Source organism: Amblyomma mixtum, chromosome 2 (genome assembly GCF_055824585.1).
Source record: "Amblyomma mixtum isolate Tamu chromosome 2, ASM5582458v1, whole genome shotgun sequence".
Taxonomy (NCBI): Eukaryota; Metazoa; Arthropoda; class Arachnida; order Ixodida; family Ixodidae; genus Amblyomma; species Amblyomma mixtum.
Window position 1 is genome coordinate 213,470,994 of NC_143013.1, and position 20,107 is coordinate 213,491,100.

At 45.5% G+C, this 20,107-nt stretch overlaps 2 protein-coding genes across 2 annotated transcripts in view; both read left to right on the plus strand.

Annotated features, from left to right (window-relative positions):
• LOC149362499 (Na(+)/citrate cotransporter-like) overlaps positions 1–537 on the plus strand; it is a 39,740-nt gene extending 39,203 nt beyond the window's left edge. The window contains exons 8-9 of the mRNA XM_089568315.1: positions 229–336; positions 492–537. Coding sequence (XP_089424441.1) covers positions 229–336; positions 492–537 — 154 coding nt within the window. The remainder of the gene's footprint in view (positions 1–228; positions 337–491) is intronic.
• A 2,269-nt stretch (positions 538–2,806) lies between these two features.
• LOC149362500 (putative transporter B0285.6) lies at positions 2,807–19,648 on the plus strand. The gene is made up of 4 exons (XM_089568316.1): positions 2,807–2,989; positions 9,244–9,396; positions 18,742–18,879; positions 19,502–19,648. Exons 1-4 carry the CDS (start codon positions 2,861–2,863, stop codon positions 19,646–19,648), a joined length of 567 nt encoding a protein of 188 aa, XP_089424442.1. The 5' UTR covers positions 2,807–2,860.
• The last annotated feature ends 459 nt before the right edge of the window (positions 19,649–20,107 follow it).

A 20,107-nucleotide genomic window follows, 5' to 3' on the forward strand; every position in this document is an offset into this window, starting at 1 on the left:
AATACTGCCCGGACCTAACGCTTTCTTTAACATGAATTCCTTGTCTTCAGAGGCAAGAGGGGCGGAAAATCTGTCCCACATACGGATTATATGATTCAGTGCTATTTGTATCATGAGCAGAACTGACTCAATTTACGAAAAACAAGCCTTAGTAAAATCGCTGTGCCCACAAACAAACATATGTGGTTATTTTTTTTATAATGTCCTTTATTTGCCTTTCTGAACCAGGCCCTGGGAAGGCATCATGATGTTCTTCTTCGCGATCTTCGTACTTGTCCTCTTCACCCGGGAGCCCACGTTCTTTCCCGGATGGACATCTTTCCTCAGCGTGGAAGGGTACGCTAGCATCCACTCCGGGCAGTTGAAAGATAATTTTCCAGCCAATAACGTCGTAACAAAGCACTACAGGCAGGTGCTTTACTATGCAAATCAACGCTTTTTGATGGCTTTAGTGGTCTTGGACCTTTCTCTGTGGTTCTATGTGGGAACAGAGCCAGACGCCGCCAGAAGCGAGAACGTCGATTCGAGGGCAGCTAGCTGCCAGTTTTCGACGAAAAAAATTCTTGCATATGGAGAGAAATGGCTTTGTTAGAAACATCATAAAAACACGAACTTATTCATTAGTGTTTTTCTCAAGAAAACAACTTACTCTAAGTGCATTTTATTCACTACCGTAATGTCTTTACGGATGTTTCAGAGATGGAAATGTCGGCAGAGACATTTCGACTGCTTGCGTGTGAGAAGGCGTAAGTAAGCCCGGCCGCTCGCTTCCTGAACAGTCTCCGCCCGCTGCGGCGTACTCTAACCTGATGCCACGCAGCTGGCAATTCTGTCGCGACGCCGCCGCAACCCTTCTGGTGTGCGCGCTTACTTCGTGAAGGCAGCCGTCGCCCTACCGCGGCCCGCAACCCCCCTCCCCGTCTCCCCTCCAGCTGCCGCATCAGGCTGCATTCGGATATGCTGACCGTCTGCATGAGGTCATTATCAACTTTACATTCATAGATCAATGGGAGTCCTCATACCCCTACTGGTCCAGTGGTGCAGCGGTTAAGCGACGCACCACTGCCCTGGGATGGCAGGTGCTGCCACCGGTGAGGCTTGTAGGATCGAGGTTGTCCCGGCCAACCTCGCGCGACCAATCCTTAATTTAACCGCCACCTGCCAGGCTGCAAGAGGACGCCATCTTTTTAGGTACCATCGAGTGTTAACGCACACAGATGGATTTTCGCTCAATGCGGGAAATAAGGCTTACGCCTTAAAAGAAGGTAATCGACATTCTGGATGGTCGCTGGCTTCCATGCTTTGTCGTGACGTCGATGCACGCGGTGCCTACAGCGCGTATCTGTTCTTCGATCTTCTTTCTTCTTCCTCTTAAAACATGGAAGCATCTTTTCCTCTAACCTCTTTTTCTTTTTCAGTTATTCTACTCGCACGCGCCAGTGTCTGCTTGCATATGTGACAGGCCCATGCACTGTCTTCTTTTTTTTCTTCATACTGCCACTTATTGCTACGGCGAGGTTACGTATTTATTGAATAATTAATTTTTTTTTCCTGAAAGATGCTTCTATTGCAAAATGCCAACTTATGTTGTGGGAGATGGTTGTCTCCTTCATTTAATGTAGCACCAATTGTTCGGTTACTACAAGCGCCACACAAATACTCCTAATCGCCTTACGGAGGAGTTTGCTCATCTGCAGGGAAGCATGCAGTCCTGCTATACCCCTCTTTACGCGCAAGTGTCTAGTATGTACGCAAGTCACGAGACTATCTGTTGCCGACTTTACTCTCTACAGGCGTTAAATTAATCTCAAAACGGGGAGTTTCAGCATCAGTTCACCCGCACACGCCAATGTTACTGGCTGATCTCACTAAGCACACTGCGCACGCCTGTAACTATGAACAAAAATACGCCTATATGGGAATAAAAGGAAAGTAAGCTGTTCTCTAGCGCACTTGCTTTATAAAAGGAAGTGCACCAGAGGACAACTTATTCTCTCTTTACTCTTTTATGTTTAGAGTGCAGCTTGCACCGGTTCGCAGCCTTTCTTTTAGGCTTGAGGCAGCATTGAGGCAGGCGCAACATGTAGGCATACATTAGTTGACACGAATGCTTTTGTCTGCCGGCGTTCTTCAGGACACAATTTGTCGCAAGTCTGCAAAGATGTTTGCATGAGAAATACGCGAATTAAATATGAAGAGTACCGCTATACGGATCCTAAATCAACCGTTGCTTCGAGGTGCATGCATCCAAACATAGCTGGGTTTCTGCGTTGACCAAGAGCTACAATTATAGGCATCCTCTGCGGCACTGTTAACGTTCGTTTTGAAATCGGTCTATCAAATGAAAGTGCACAGTACCTAATTTTCGCTGCGTGTTCAGGCTCAGGCTTTTTGCTGCCGTGCTCAGTTTCCTTTCTCGCGCCATTATCACCCGCTTAAGCTGCTAACGCACTACCAAGCGCCGTCCCACCAGACTACTCGCACAAGTGTGATACGATACCTGACTCTCGCAGCGGGTGTTGTTATTGTTCGCAGAGCCCCAACAGTGCGTCCATGACTGCATTAGCGGAGCCTCAAACACACAAAAATGCACTTACAGCGAAGTATAATAGGGGAGCAAACCCCAAAGAGAATGGACCCCGTTTCTATTATCCTGCCTACACCTAACACGCTCTTTGCAATGAATGGCTAGAGTTGGGAGGTAAGAGCACTGCTTCACCCTACTCTCTGAACATGCCAAGGCTCTTCCTGATGACCAGACCTCCGGCGTACGCCTGTAATGGTTGGTAATGTTCTCAATCTTTGCAGGGATGTGACCGACGCAAGTCCCACGGTGCTCGTATTCCTGCTGCTCGCCTTCATGCCGGTGCAGGCCCTGGAGATGACCAGCAAAGACCGGGCTCTCCATTGGAAGTCTGTCCTGCCCCACGTGCCCTGGGGCCTGGGCCTGGTGCTGGCCTCGGGGAACGCAATTTCGTTTGCCGCCAGAGTAACGCTGTTTTTTTTTTGTTTGATTGTCGCCACCAGCCCGCAAAAACGTCCTCTCAAGAAGTGCTCTTTATTCGACAAGTGCGAAAACGAACTCTTGGCGCTGAGGCAAGCCCTTCCGGTTTAACGAAGGCTCATGCACTGTAATTCGAAATTTAACATAAATTAAACCTAAATCTAAATTCTTAATTTCGTCATATTGTGTCAGAGATATACGATACCTGAGCAGTTAGCGCAGTGCTTGTTGAAGGATAAAATTGAGTTCCCACGCAGTCTTTCTAGTTCGTTAAGTATTAAGCCTTCACTGCAATAAGTTTCAGCGTTGGCTTCGAGAACTGTGGATGCTACGTTGAAGTTAATGTATGCTTGACACAGCTAATAGTCTCCTAATTGAAATTATCATCTACGCATCAAGTTAAATCTCAGACCGTTACTGCACACAGCTGCATCTTCCTTCACTCTTCCCGCGTAGTCAGATACCAAAAAAAAAAGAAACCTTGTTTCCTTAGCGCTTATATTAAGGTTGGGCCTCGATTATGCTGGCAATGCGTAAATTTTCGTAACAATGTTATTTTTGCTCACTTTTCTGATCTTTCGCAAAAACATGCAATGAGGCCATTTTTAGGCCTCCTATTCCTCTGATTATCTTATATTACAGCACTGTAGTGGTCATGTGTTGTCCCTACAGGAGCGCTTGCGAAACGCTCTGCATGATTCAACGTAATGCGTTTTTTTTTTCTGCAATCGTCAAGTGATTGGCCAGCACTTAGTAGGCATGGGGTCAAGAGATTATTGAGCATAGTAAAAGCAGGGGGACGTGGAAAGTGTTTTTTGTTTATTTTCCTTGAAGAACTCAAATCAAAGTAATCACAGCGGCTGACACTCCTGCTACTTTAATTATGGCTTTCTTTCCTGCGTTTCTGAAAAATGTAGTTCTACTAGGTTGCAGCTAAATTTGGAGCAGAGTTCTCAGTAACCGGTTGTGACATTGTAATTTGCGCGAAAAATAAACAGGCGCAACGAAATAAGAAATAGACAGTACATATGCTAGTTACTCAACACCAACTAGCCCAAATTTCCGGAGCCCTTCACTACGGCGTCTCTCATAGCCTCAGTCGCTTTGGGGCGTTAAACCCCAATAAACCAAACCAAACCAACTTTCTTCCTTTTAATCTCGGGTCACTTACTATTCAAGATTTAAAAACCATGGGCGTGGCAGCATGCCCTCGCATTACATCTTCGAAACACAGCGCCCATAAACGGCGGAAAATTATGTTTGCTCCGCAAAAGTGCCGTATTTGCTCAATTAGCGCTATTTGTTCAGTGCACCGGCACGTTTATATAACCCCTCTGCAAACATCGCGGAGGGTTGTTTGACCGGGCAAACGCCTTCAGCGTGCGACTGCGCTTTCGCATAGCATTTCTGACAGATAAAGCAAACGGCGATGGGAAGCATGGTGGGTTCTACCACAAAAAGCGGTTGATATGGTGCTGTGCGAATAGAAACAAGATAGCAGGGTCGAGCCCAACAAAGGTTTCCAGATTTCGAAGGATCTAGAATGAAAAACGATCATACATTATTACTTGGATGCACTGTCAAAGATTAGTGTCGGGAAACGAATTCCGCTCCATATACAGCGTAAATTCATATAGTCCCTTTAAATACCGACCAAATTATTTAACCAGTATTTAGCTGCCGCGGTGGCTCAGTTGTTATGGTGCTCGGCTGCTGACCCGAAAGACGCGGGTTCGATCCCGGCCGCGGTGGCTAGAATTGCTTTGGAGGAGGAATTCTAGAGGCCCGTGTACTGTGCGATGTCAGTGCGCGTTAAAGAACCCCAGGTGGTCGAAATTTCCGAAGCCCTCCACTACGGCGTCTCTCATAGCCTTAGTCGCTTTGGGACGTTAAACCCCATAAACCTAACCAAACCTTTAACTAGTACGCTTTGCAAAGTACTCTTAACAACCCTCTTTCGGATCTTGCAATCATGAATCAAATTTTTTTTTCACAATTAAAGCATGAATTTAGGACAGCCTGCTCTTCGAGACAAAGCTAACTTCCTTCGCTCATTAACTCCACTGTATTCTGAACCGTTATCGGTTATCTCACTGTATCCTTTTTAGGCTTCTAAAAAGCCTTTCACAAAGCTTTCACCATATCCACAAGCTGTTGATGTAAAAATTAAATAGGCTCAACCTTGTTCCTTCCGCGTCGCTGGAATTCTTCATCTTAATCGCTCACAGTTTGCTTGGACTAATAGCACTGATCTATGTTGAACTCAAATCCACTGAGGTGTGTCACGAGGTCAAGTGCTTGACCCTCTACATTTTTCTATATATATCAACAATTTTGCTCCTTGCGTTTCTTACATTATTGGTATTTTTATTGACGACTGCGCATTTTTTCGACAAATAGCTTAGAGTTGAGAGATAACATTCCTCCAAAATGATCTTAACGCAGTTTCTGAATAGCGTGATTTATGATGAATGGAATTTTTTATAACAAGAGCAAATTCATCTGTGTTCCCAGAAAAAATGATTAAATATGCATTGATTATAAGAGCAACTTTTTTCTTAGATCCTCCTGTTTTTACATTAGTACCTGGCACATTACTAATAAACTGGCTTGGCGCAAACAATATCCTAGGATATCTGAGACGTAAGGTCCTTAGCGCATCGTCATGTCCTGAGCTACTATTACATATATCGCTCATCGGTCGAAACTTCAGTACACTTAATAAACGATTTGCGATATTGCTCATAAGGATTTAGTACACTGTTTAGAAATTGTCCAAAACAAACCCACACGATTGTTTTTTCCTAACTACCGCACAACTGAAGGTAATTCACTAATGAATTCTTCTGCTAACTGCCAGCACTCGCATCTCGTCGTACAATATTTTGACAACTGATGTCATCATCCTTTCTTTCACGATGCGTTTATTTTACCCTCACCACAAATGTTGCGACTAGCTAACATTCACAAGGTCGGGATATATTCATTTAAAACTAACACATTCCTGCAATCATTTTCTTCCCCGAATTTTTCGAGAGTGGAATAAATTCCATCTTCAAATGCAACCATACACGGCCAGCAAATATTCAAGATAATATTAGCTAGCATTGTATAACTAGTCCCCATATGTGACGTGTCTCTTTTTATTTCTTTATTATTTATTGATACCTCGAAGATGCCGATGTGAGACTTCAAATGAGGGGTTGGCGGTTGTACTGCGATAAATTGTGACAGGCTTGTGGTATACATGGTTATGATTAGACAGCTTCTACGATGGCAGTCTTGAAGCGTGCATCATCACCGACGAGCGCCAGATCAATGGGAAGGTCATTCCACTTGTGAAACATAGTTGTGCGGGCACGTGACGGAATGTCGCTGTTAGAATGGCCTGTGCGAGATGTTCGATGCACTGGTTGAATGAGCCGACTGTCAGGGGTTGTTGTATGAAAGAGCTTGAGATAGAGGCAGAAGCGTGGAATTCGGCGACGAGAAGCGAGAAAGGAGTTGTAACTGAGGTTTCGTGGCAGAGATGCTGGAGGAGTTCGAGAGAATAAAACGAGTGGCTCAGTTTTGAACATAATGAAGAGCTTTAGTAAGGTTAGGGTTGCGTGGATCAAAGATAGCGCTGGCATATTCAAGTTTAGGTCGCGCACGGATTTTGTAGTCTAGTAGTTTTACAGATGAAGGTGTCATGGGCAGGTTACAGTGGAGGTATCAAAGAGTACAATTATAGGAATTAATTACGAGGTTGACGTGGCAAGATTAGGTTAAATAATTAGTGAGGTGATCACCGAGGTACTTAAACGAATTGTTTGAAAAAATAGTACTGTTGTTAATTTCAATAATAGTACTGTGTTACTGCTTGCTTTACCGTCTGACTTTACCGTCTGAGTCTGACTCTCTCTAGCCAGTATTCAATGACAAGCTGCCATAATTCTTGCCCCCTAATGTGTTTCAGCCCACTAAAATATGTTATACTTTTCTAGTTTTCTTAACCGCTTCTTTCTTATTGCCATCTAAATTCTGATAAAAATAAATAAATAAATATATTGCAGGTAGCCGTTATTCTCACGGAGTCTACCACTACATCGTCACTCTTTCGGTTTTCACATCTGAATCATTCATTGTTTAAAAGGTGCATTTTTCTAAAGATGTGACAATGTGATAAAGCAGGCTGCATGACTTCGTTGTGGCGATAACAGGCACGTGAGAAGGAATAAAAAGCAAAATATAATACGCAAATGCACAGAAGGAAGGCAGCCAAGCATCTTAGGAAGGCAAGGAATAACCAATAGAGCAAAGAAAGTAGGCTAGAGTGTCAAAGAAAACTGACAGCAAAAACTCGAAATAACTGCGGCGATCCGCATTCAGAGAATGGTAAAGCATTGACGCCTCGTCGGCACTCGTCGCCTCTCTTTGTATCTTTTTATCATTTTCTTTTTGTTTGCTAGCCGCCGCGGTGGCTCAGGGGTTATGGTGCTCGGCTGCTGACCCGAAAGACGCGGGTTTGATCCCGGCCGCGGCGGTTGAATTTCTTCGGAGGAGAAATTCTAGAGGCCCGTATGCTGTGCGATGTCAGTGCACGTTAAAGAACCCCAGGTGGTCGAAATTTCCGGAGCCCTTCACTACGGCGTCTCTCATAGCCTTAGTCGCTTTGGGACGCTAAACCCCACAAACCAAACCGAACCTTTTTGTTTGCTAATTAATTTAGCTAATACTTTAGTGTAATTATCTTATGCCTTAATTTTAAAGATCGATTTGTTTACTCTGATTATACCTTCTTATCTCAATCAACCATTTTGTTTTTTGTTTTTTTTCAAATTTGGCCCGTGGTTGCTTTCCCGTCCACTTGCTATATACCCGTCCAGCCTATTCAATCGCCCAATGGTTTTTGCTGATACTAATCAATTAGTTAATCTGTGAGTGAAACTTTTTGTTCGATTATTTATCGCTCATAAAATACATTTCAATTCATTTCAAAATTTATTTTCGCTCTTTTGCCTCTTTCTCCACTATTTTGTCGCCCACTGCTGTTTTTCCGTGCCCTCACTTTATCGACGTGCGCGCTATTTCGACTTCTTTTCGACATTTTTGGCTCTAATTAATTGACTAATCATCCTATCGAGATAATTTTTTTGCGCAGCATGCTCGCATCATCCTCTTTCGTTTGCAACCATTCGTTTGATGCTACCTCTTCTGAGAACGTCACAACTGCTGCGGACATGCTTTGCGGACACGTTTTGCCGACACGCCCACGCCGACATAGCCTAGAAATGCTTTCGCTTTAAAACTGAATTTACAGCGTCATCTTATACTTCGTGTGTAGCTTTTGAAGTGTAATCATAGAGTAATATAGAAGTAAAGAGCGGACACTCCCGTAGGCCCCAGCGGCCGACTTTTGTGCACAGCGCACCTAGCGGACACGGGGAAACGCACTGGCCTCAGAGATGATGGACCACAACAGGAATCTTGGAGGTTCTACTTTCATTGCGTCTTGTGCGTTCTCCACTCTCGCGGAGGAGGCGGTGTCACATTGCCCAGCTGAGCAGCCGGCCACCAGCGTGACGATTACGGAGCACGCAACGATTACCCAGGTTTCGACGTGCAACGCTCGTCAAAAGCGTTGGGCTTTGATCGCTTGCCTGGACGCCGCGGCGAACACGTCACCCACAAGCCGCAAAGGCGTTATGCCACGCATCGCGTGCGCTTGGCAAGCGGCAGTGAACCTACTGCGTGCATTCTGTCAGGGTGACAATGAGCGCATCAGTCACTCCGCAGAAGGAAGCCAAGACCACGGTGTAAGAATGTATTCTTACACCGTGGCCAAGACATATGCCAAGACCATACTCTTTTTCTTTTTTTTTATTTGCACGTTCAGTGCCATCTGGCGGAAACGGGGAAGCGCCGAACTCGGCCGCGAAAGGGCCCGAGTGTCCGCTCTTTACTTTTATGTTACTCTATGGTGTAATCGTGCAGTTGTAGCAGTAGTGGTAGCACCGGTGCGTCTGGAATGGGAAGATATACGTGTAAAGATTGCACTTGCCAGAGCCCTTACTGAAATTATCGAGTGTTCAAGAGTTAGCCACCTCTGCTGCAGTTTCAATACTGGCGGTCCTTGAAGCGGTTAGTTACAAAAGTGATAAAGGGCGGTAATGATGAGCACCGAACTCTTGCTGGTTTGTCAAGTGTTGCGGCTTCTGGCGCATTTTTACGCCTCGCATCCCATCCGCTGTGCGCAGAAGTGCGGCCTGACCGACGCCCTCCTGGACTGGAGCCGTCCCGGCCGCAGCGCGTTCACCTACCAGGCGCTGATCACTGCCGGCGCGGCCATCGAGGCGCAGCTGGTGCCAGGAGACGTCGAGGACGAGCGTATGCACCGCTTGCTCGAGAGGGTACGCTGGGCTCCACGGCAGCCCTTACCGCTGTCGTCACTACTGCAAAGTTTAACGGAAAAAAAAACAACAGGGATATCCCTCAGTGTTGAGTAGATTTGTAATAAGGGAGTAATTACTCATTCCTTAAATCTACTTCACCGCGGGAGATTCGCCTGAATATTTGGTCAACACCGTTCCTGTATCGAGTTGTTGATCAATTCGCTCTCGCCCTTCCATATGATATCCGTCCCGATTAGATGAATTGGTAGAGCGACTGCCGCGGTGAGGCGGTGGTCCCGGGTCCGAACCCCGAATCAGGACAAACTTTTCTTCGACTACGAAGTGTCTGTGGAAGCTGTAGAGCTTTCCTTTAGATGTATACTGAGTAATTACTCTCTTACTATAAAAAACAGAGATTCCTGCCACCGTCCTGGTCTGTCAATTGTTTTCGATCTGCTGTCTTGCAGTGTTGTGCATATTCTTGATCAAAACTTGGCATAACGTTTTAAACCCTGCTGACAACCTGTCTGAGTCAAATACGCGGAGGTCACTGCTCACTTGAAGGTATAGCTGTGCCCAGCCCGTAAGCCGCAGCTCATCCAGCACTGTTGGTATTGAGCCTAGATGTAGAAACGGAGGCGCTCGTTCCCACGCATTCTACCTGCCGTGGTTCCGCTAACCAGGAAGGAAAACTACACTCGTTGAGGTTTCTTTTTTGCTTCCTCCGCATCACAATACCTTGCTTATAGTAGTGGTTATCCGCCTTCAGCTGCGAAAAGATTTAGCAATTGCCCGCCTATACAGCTTCCATCAGGGTTCCGTTCCCGCATAGCACCGAGCAAAATGAGGCATTACTGTATCTGCGAGCTTTTTGAAAATCTGTTCAATCGTAGACGTACAGGCAGGCCGCATGAACTTCATAACTGGCTAGCCCACCTTTGTAGAAAATTGGGTGTGCCGGAGACACAGAGTTGCGCCGCAATTTGAGGCGTCCTGTATTTTCACTAGTATAGGCTAAATACAGAAGTACATCGCTGTGCTCAGTAACTCTATCAAATATTTGAGCAATTTTCAGAGTTCGTTAAAAAGAGAAGCGAATCTCCAACCGTATGCCGAATTTATATTTGTTAGTAAGGTGGTTCGCATTCATTTCACTTCTCACCTGTAAGTAATCATTTGGTTTTAATCGTTTTTAAGCCTCTAAAGCACATTTTGCTCGTCTGCAGTGAAGAAAAGGCCATATTTCTACCACCAAACATGCAGTTTTGTGAAAATGCGAGCCAGGCCTACCAAGAACAAGGTTCAGACTTCACCACATTCGCGCGGTATATGCACGACTGCAGCGCCAGATTTTTGTCCACTTAACTGTTCGAAATTCTACGCTGCGTGAAACGCGATCTAAACCTGTCACTCAGTCTCAAGTTCGTGCTTAATCTCTTCCCTGATCAGCGAAGCTTCGTAGTGTCAGGAGACGGTCACTACTAGTTTTCTTTTTTTCATGGCCCCAAACTTCAGGATAGCTTGGAGGACTGCCTTCCCTTCTCTCTATGACTTTAGAGTGCCGACAGTCGAGGTGATTCCTAACAGGTGCTTCATAGGCAGTGCTACGGAAGTCGCGCCTAGCGCTTCCGGCAGAGCTGTAAATCACGCTTGACTTACCTGCTATTCTCACAATATAAAGTGATTCTCACCTGGTGGTTTGCTGCTGAAGCGAAAAGATATCAGTATCTTCGTCCCTTCCGAGATGGTGAAGCGGTAACGATTGCTCTATCGTACGCATGTCCCATCCCCCCCCCCCCCCCAACCTTCTCTGACCCTTAGGCCTGTATAGATGACGTGATCACGGATAGCGCATCGTCGAAAGTGCAGATCACCGCGCCGAATTCCGATTGCCGTTGCTTTCCAGTTACGACACACTACGCTGTCGCCGGTTTTCCTGGATTGAAAAACAAGTCTGAAAGCAATCCAAGTGATGTCAGTGAAGGGAATTCCGACATTCACGGCACCACATAACTTCAAATACAGTGCCTTCATTCATGGCTTTCTGTACGCACTATTTGGTTTGAAGTCTATGGTCATCAGTCGGATGAAGGCCCTGTCCGTTTCACTTCTTGAAATAACTAAACCACACAAAAGCCGTAGGACAGAGAAGAGACGAGGCACACACACCAACTGGAACTAAAACTGTGCTTTATTGAAACAAGTCCGTCTCCCAGGAAAGCCAGTCGAGCGTTAGCAGCAAAACCACCAAGGCAACATGAACAACGATGGTTGGGAGACAACTAAGGCGCTAGCGCCGATGCGAAAGGAAACTTAGTTTCTTCTGCATCAAAGAGATAAACGTCGCGCTGATACATTTATTGCTTTGCATGCTGATCTGATTCAAGATTATGTACCAACCGACCCAAATTGCAACTTTCCTGCGCTTTCACTTAGTGTCACATATGAAAGAGATGGCTTTAATTGTCATATTGTGGAAGAGTTTAGAGAATATTTTTAACCTCTTCAGCAACAATTATTTCTTGCTGAGAGAAATGCGGTCCACATTTCATATAGTTATTAAAGTGAGCCCGGAAGGCGAAGAAAAAACGTGATTTTACGCAACGTTAAGGGTATCAATCTTTTTCTTTTAGGCTCTGCAAAAAGTCTTCTATGCAGACAATTCACAGTTTTTCAGGTCTTTTAAAATGCTGGTGCTTGCAAAAACAACTGAAAGAGAACATATACTTACAGGAGCCCCACCGGCGCTTATTTGACCACGGAGACTTCCATCTTAAATGCCGTTTTCTGTGTTCGTTTCGCATACCTGTCGCTTGAGATGGTTCTACGCGGGGCCTCGCAAAACGTTCGAAGTATTTTTCAGCTTTGGCTACTTGCGGAACACAAAATCCGTGCATTAAGCGAAGCAGTCGCAAACAACTTGCGCACACACATGTGTACACCGTCGCCGATGGAGCTCAGCGTGCCTTAAGGCTACTTTCCATGCTTAAAGGCACTTGCATGATATATTCTATAACCTATGTCCGCGAAAGTCCCCTGAGAACGTCACAAATTTCTTCATGCCTGCACATGTTGCGACACGCCGCGGTGACACCATCAACAGACTTCCCCTACCTGCTCGAAATCGATTGTTCTTGGTGTTTAGTCGCTTCTGTATACGATTGAGTTCACTACCGAAATAAATAAAAGCCAAAGTTGCCCTTTAGCTTCAAGCGAAGGTGGCGTCTGCTGTGGTGCAATACAACCTCTTTACCTCTGAATGTTGACTTTTCTTTCACTCTGCTCACAAAACCAGCGTGACCGGTTTACAAAGATTGTATTGGCGCCGTTCGAAGTGACGCTTTGAAAGCTAAGGGAAGATATGACCGAATAGCGGGAAAGGCGTGCAATAATATTGCGTAGTGCGCCTCTTACTGTCATGCTTCGAAATGTTACTGGTTTCTTCCGGTTCACTTCGTAAACTACGCCCTGAGTGTCTCAAGTGAAAGGGGTCGTGCATTCTCAATGTCGCGAAGGCGTTCAACCCGAGAAAAGATTAAAACATTCTCGTTTTTACGCAGTTTTTGGGTATTGTTGAAGTAGATCCCGAGCGCCTTATTTTGCAGTGAATATTTAGCGATTCATTAGATTACCACTAAGTCCGGCTCGGCTTTCATAGCAAAGGTAACGACTTGACCACTTGATATCACTCGCTGAGTCTTGTACTAGGGTGCCTATTTTAATGAAAATAATATATCGGCAAAAAACTGTTGCTCGGGGTGGTCGCACAAAGGCGCGACACCGTTCTAAGTAGCAAGCTCGGTATTTTTGCCTTGTAATTCCACTAGCTCACACACTGATGATTTCTAAGTGTTTATCAAAATCTTTCGGTAAACATTTTTATTTCTGTGAGGGTGATGGGTGTGTTTCTTAGCACGCGGTGCATTGCGGCTAGTTGATACCATCTGATTATTTACAACTGCCCGACAAAGAAAGAAAAGGCGAGGCAAGGGACGATACTAACCGGCACATACAATCGGGAATCTTGGTTCTGGCTTGACAAACAAAAACAAATATAGTTTTGCGAAAACTGCGAAATTTGAAGAAAATTGCACTGTCAAGAAGAACGAAATAATCTTACGAGTCCATGCGAAAGCTTTTTTTCGTTTGAAACGAGTAGAAAGGCGAAGCATCCGTCCGCACGCTGTCATTTCTTGTCAATGAAAAATGCGTAAATAAAAAATGAGAGAACGGTGATGTGGCTGGCCCGGGGTGTTCGGCTGCTAAAGGACGTCACTATGGAATTTTGCAACAAAAGCTCCAATTCTTTTCGCTTACAAACTTTGAAGGTCATATTAGGGCGCAGATGTGATCTTGAAGCGACCGCAATTAATAAAAACAGAAGAAAATTGTGCTGTAGGTGGGAATCGAACCAGAGCCTCCGGCATGCGAAACGGAGACGCTTCTACTCTGCCACGGCTCTTCTTTCATTTATTGCTTGGCACTGGCAAAAAATGCACCAAACCAACAATTACAATACGATCGAGGGCACCATATACATTGAATAGACAATGATTGTTTCGAACATTCACAAAGCGCGCAGTGTACTTCAATGTTGTGATGACACTAATGGGCGAGTGACCATGCTTCAGATTGATCTCGAAAAGGCATTTTATTGTGTTGCTCCTGAAATTTTGTTCGCCGTTTTAAACCATGTGAATGTTAGTTTAATTATCCGTAAGGTTGTAGCCCTGGCGTATTGAAGCTGCACGACAAGAATGATCGTTAATAAGGGTCTGGTGGCCTCCATTAGCGCGCAGCGTTCGGTGCGTCAGGGCTGGCCCCCCAGTCTATGTTATCTCCTATTTATATCGAAACGATGTGCATGAAAATATAGAAAACAATAGTATTAATGGCTTTAGGATACAAGCAGACGAAGTTAAGCTACTGCCTTATACAGATGAGGTTCCAGTTTTCACAGTTGATCAGGAGAGCACAAGCGAGGCTGTCAGTTGTGTGTGCGATTTCTTTCTAATGCGATGTTGATTCCCTCAGGGCATAAAACGGTATGTCATGATAGATGAGGACGCCTAAATAAATGAGAAAAGGTTCGCTGATCTAATGAAATCGAGCAGTGAACGATGATGGTGTGTCCGATTTAAGCAAAGTCTCCGATAGGGAGGTTAACTGGTCCAAGTGCCTTGAACTCGGGCATGGATGGTAGCCGTCCGAGCCGGACTATTTCGCTAACATAGCATGGGCGGCCACCACAGGAAGGTATCTGGGCTATCCTCTCGATGCTTATCGCGAAAGCGAGCAGTCTCAGAACGAGCAAACTAAAGATGTACGTAACAGAGCTGAGAAATGGAAAGGGACTAACCTCTCGATTTCCGCCAGAGCTACAGTTTCCAACCTTTTTTTATCAGCAAGCTCTGGAATGTAATGCTGATATTGCATTGTTCTCGTGCAGACATTGAGAAGCTAGACAGGATTTTTGCCGTCTTCATATGGGCATCCGAACTGGAATGTTGCAGCAGAACGAATCTGTTCCGTCAGGTAAAAACTGGGGGCTGGGACTGGGGCACCTCTTTTTCCACTCCGCCATGACTGTTCGACTCTTGGAAGTGAATGAAGGCGCGTCTTGTAAATACACAGATGTCCAGGAAACGTGCCATCAAGATATGTACTTTGTCAAGCATGAATAATTCAAATATGAGCATGTAAATTACAGGTGTTCCAATTAAGCGAGTAGCGAACTACGTTTCCGGAGAATTTCCTTCGTGCATGGCGCGCACTCGTAGCGCTACCAAGCGGCGCCCACTGAAACCCCAAAACGCAATGTACGGCGCTGGTCTAGCAAATGGCACGCGTCTAGTGAATGCAAAGATGTCTTAGAAACATATCTCCGAGTTATGTACGGAAGCGTTCATGAATAAATTATTTATACGCGTGTAAATTACAGATGTTTAAATTAAGCGAGTAGCGAAGTTGTCCGGAACGCACTTAACGTTACAGACACCAAGCTACCTCTAGTTGCCTGATACACTAAAGGTTTCGCTTTCTAACCAGGTTCAACAGTAGTTAAACCTCAGGTAATATTTTATTGCTGCTGGACCTATTTTTTTGCTTTCTGTATTGGCGAAGGGTTTATTTTTTCAGTGCCGAGCTACATCTCTTGCTTGATTAGTTTTATTCGAGGCTGAGACGTAGAGACATTGAAAGGGGACACCTTCAAAAGGGCACAGTAACAATAGAAAGAAATTAACATCACAAAGTGGGAGCTTGAGCCCATTGGTACATATTACCGTAACAGCACGTAAACGTGGACGTGAAAAGAGGACATAGACTTACAGCTGCTTTTATTGCGGCTTTTCATTGCTTCTTTACTATGGGAAGAAATATCAAGCGAAAACACACAAAAATGACAAAACGACAAGAACGCCGCACGTGGCAATGGGGACATAGACGACTGTGCGCATTTTTTTTATTCGACTCTTAGAAAACAAAGTTCTTTTATCGAACTGTGCTATCTTGGCAGTGGTTACGCATCTGTCTTGGTGTTTTGAATTTCGTGGGCTTCGATTATTTTTCTTGTGGTTTTGTTGGTACTTTCTCTTAAGGTCTCACAAAGGCTGAAAACTGGATAGCATGCTTATTTCTTCTGTATTTTTTTCCCTTGCAGTCTCTGCAGTAAATGGCCAGATGAAGGGGCACAGAGTTGTTCACGTTGTTATTGTCTTCCCGTAACCGGTCATTGAGGCAACTGCCCGTCTGTCCCGTGTAGTGATTGCCACACCACAAAAAGATCCTGTCCACAAACTCGCTAACGCAAGGCACACATCTTTTAGTTCCCTTTTGGCGCAGCCCACCTTGCTAGTGTCGCTGAAGTTTACAATGCGGCACAGCTTTGAAAAGTTTTCGGCCGAAGAGAGACCGACAATCACATCTGCATGTAATCCCAAGCTGTGAGGTTGTGAGATTACCTATGGGGTGCAAAATAAGCCTGATCTTTCTTACTCATTTTTTTATGTATTTCAGTGGCTGCATCGCGGCTTGAACTTAGGACTATTTAACATGACTTTGGTCTACGTTCTTTGGAGACCAAGCAGCAATGCCGAAGCGTGAGGTTAAATTCTGATGCCCTCGTACGACTCCTACTTTCCATGTGTTAAAGACATTGCAACCCTCCGCTGGCCTTCCTGTCACAGCCCCCGGTGACCACCAATGTCCTGAAGGAAATAGCCTAGACTCCAAGTATTCGCACGGCTGAAAATAAACTCGAAATTCACTGAATTTAGGTTTCTATGTGATATAGCGCAGAAAAGCACATTCCTACTTTGTTCTCATACTTGTTCTTCATGTCGAGAACCAAAAATTTCTGGGAGGCTACTTCGCTCTCGCGTAAACATGCAACTATAGACCAGCGTTTATGGTCGCTCCCACAGCAACCTGTCGATGTGGCCCCTAAGCCAACTGCATCGTACCCAAGCTGATGACGTTATCCTTGTTGCTGTCGAGAAAGTTTGTGCCGCTATGCTGAAAGAACACCCACCAAAACAATCACCTCCAAATGCGGGTCGGCCCACTGTTGTTCGCGTGCTGACCATTCATTTACTGCACCGTGCCTCAGTCGGACATTGACCGGCAGGGCGGCTGCCAAATGAGAAAGCCGAACACTTGCGCAGAGAATACGCCGTGTGGCTGTCATTGGCTGAAGCGTGGTTTTTTGAGCATTCAAATGCCAGTGCCTCCAGTTAATGTATTCCTTAGTTGTTTCTGAGTAGTTGTGACGCGTTTTAATTGTTTGGCGTAAGATACGCGTGGGTGAAACATTGCTTAATGCTGTTTCTTGGCAACGGGCATCACAAATGTGGCGACGCTGTGCAACCCCGGCGCTCGGACGCACGCAGCTTTACGTTCTCAAACAATGGGGTACGCATTCAGCGTTCGAAATAATGGAGCAAATGCGCTGCTCCAACCTTTCTTGAAAAACAAGCTTAATCAAAACAAAGGAAGCTTGCGGGGGGGGGGGGGGGGGGGGGGGCAAGCACTATGAGGCTTTCCCCTTTAATCTTCAGTTTGTGATTATATGTGAAGAACTTCGGTCAGACTGCCATATTACCATTTTATCCCACATCGTCATGTCAAAGTTGCACCACCGCAAGCCGAAGCTTCTGGGTTCGTCAAGTAGCCCGAAGCTACTAGTGCTTAAATATTTTTAGAACATATTCAGTTGTGGCAACGTGATTGGGACCTATTCACAGGTACCAAACTTCATAGAGTGGAAATGCGCGTAGCAAGGTCATTATCTTTATTTTCAATACATACGATATAGCGTTCCTTTCTGAGCTAATTTCTAAAGCAGGATTAAGGTAAATTTCTGGAGTTGTCTTTTAAGCTTCTCATTTAAAGTAACCAAACCTCACCTGAATTTCGGTAGCTCGCAGTATACCATATTTTCGTCCGGCTGTACTACAAGAAACCGCTACGCCCGCACACTGCTCCCTTTCCATGCCAGAAATAATGGAATCCAATATGCTTTTTTTCCTCGCATGGCAGAGGATCGGATTAACTGATATAGTTATGTAGTTCTATTAAAACGTTTAATGCGAAGCATACTACTTTAGCTACCAATTCAGCCCTTCACCGTGGTTATGCGCCTCCAAATCACCTGATACATGACGTCACACCACGTGACACGATGACGTCACGACAGTAGGGAAACGGGGGCCCACCTCGCGCCGTCGCTGTGGTTGTGCGCCTCCAAATCACGTGACACGATGATGCCACACCACGTGACACGCTGACGTCACGGCAGTGGAGAAACGGGGGCGCACTTCGCGCCGTCGCTGTGGTTGTGCGCCTCCAAATCACGTGACACATGACGTCACACCACGTGACTTGATGACGTCACGACAGTGGAGAAACGGGGGCCCACCTCGCGCCGTTGCTGTGGTTGTGCGCCTCCAAATTACGCGACACGATGGTGCTTCGCATTCTCCAGGCTTAACCAAGTTAAGCCTCAGCCATTTTTTTTTACACGTTGCTGCCTGCGAATGGAGTGCGAACAATGAAGAGTGTTAATCTTTTCTCTCGATGTCTGTATCCGTACGTTCTTGGCTTCTATATTTTGCAGACATGTATATTTAAGATTTTTGTATTGTTTAGCTTTGAGGTTTCTATATTTTTTGGTAACAGTTCTTTTCTGTGCGTCCGTATAAATGATCCCGTTTTTGTACCTCTGATGGGGTTAACAATATTCCAACTAAAATAAATAAAGTAGCCCTGCGAAATTCGAGCCTTGTTTGAAGAATTTCAATGCTTACGACTGATGACGTTCTTTCTCCTGTCACCGATGATGTTCTTTCTCCTGTCACGTGGCAGGCCCACATGGATCACGTGCCTCCTCTCTACTACGCCTGGCCGCTGGCCACCGCGTCCTGTTTCTCCTTCCTGCTGCCCAGTGCGTCGTCTGCCAACCTCATGGTCTACCACTACTCGGACCTGCTCTTCACAGACATGGCAAGTGCCCGCCTCAGTCTCCCTCCCCTTATGGCCTTGGTCGCTAGTGGCCTACAAAGAGCCGATTTAGAACGTACTAAAAGACCGACCTAAGGCAGACCGCTATAGCTTCGTCATGCATCAACGACGAGACTACTTGTGGGCTACTGGTGAGCGGTGGCTTCCGGAAAACGCATATGAGAACTACTCGTTGGCGACGAAATCAGTTATCAGTGAACCAGCGCACCTGGTACACGCGAAATAGAGCGCAACGGTAATGCACCAGCAACACGGTGCTTAGATGACATGAAATCAAGATTTATTTTTCTCTTTTGTGAACATTACTTGATGTGTTAATTACAACAGGCACTCAGCATACTTTCGTTACTTTCATAATACTATCTCCATAGATATGTCGCTTTTGAACTCGCCTTACGCTCGTCAGCTCTAAGATGCATGGGAAGCGCACACTTCCTTTGCGTTTCCAATGCAAGCTTTAAGCAGCATTCACAGTATTTGGCAGCGTCTGCTACCAATAGTACGCTTACTTGTCTTAATCTAAAACCAGAATACTTGAGCCCTTTTTGTCGTATTTTATTCTGCTGATCGCCTGCATTTTATTATTCATTATACTCCCCTGCAGGTGCTTCCTTCTACCCTGAACCTGATCGCCAGTGTCCTCACCTGCCTGGTCTGGTACCAAATCGTGTTCTCCGGACCATTTACGCTACCGTCAGCTCCAATCTTGCCGCTAAACAGGACGCACGCCATTCTCTACGTCGACCAATGACAGCGCGATGTTGTGCATCAGCATTGCACAGCCTCTTTCTTTTTTACTCAGTTTTGAATTACGTAGCGATCATTTCTTTTTCACGTAAATGTTGCACCCGGGAACACCTTGCTGCCTTATTATAACGCTTCGTGTTGCAGCTCTTTCCTTCTTCTGCTGGATTGTACTGAATGATTTTTATATATTACAAATTTGATAAAATATTATAGCCTTTAAAAAGCGTGATCTACTGGGTGCTGCAGAAATGTTCAAAACGCTTCTGTAGAACGCGTTCCGACCGTATGCTTCTTTCTGTGTCGATAGAAGGCAACGAAATGGAGTGTACTGCAGGCATGATTATGGCGCGATCCGCAACTGGCGTATTCGCGGCACCACTCATTCCTATTCATCCCCTGGTCACGTTGATTGGCCAGTACCGAAATCTGATGGTACCAAACACTGGCGCTAGAGCCAGCGTAC

Bases quoted from the DNA above. Each gene is read 5' to 3' on its own strand.
- LOC149362500 (XM_089568316.1), top strand. From the start codon at position 2,861: ATGCCGGTGCAGGCCCTGGAGATGACCAGCAAAGACCGGGCTCTCCAT. The intron at 2,990-9,243 runs GTAACGCTGTTT...CGCTGTGCGCAG, and splicing joins CAATTTCGTTTGCCGCCAGA to AAGTGCGGCCTGACCGACGC. The intron at 9,397-18,741 runs GTACGCTGGGCT...GTCACGTGGCAG, and splicing joins TGCACCGCTTGCTCGAGAGG to GCCCACATGGATCACGTGCC.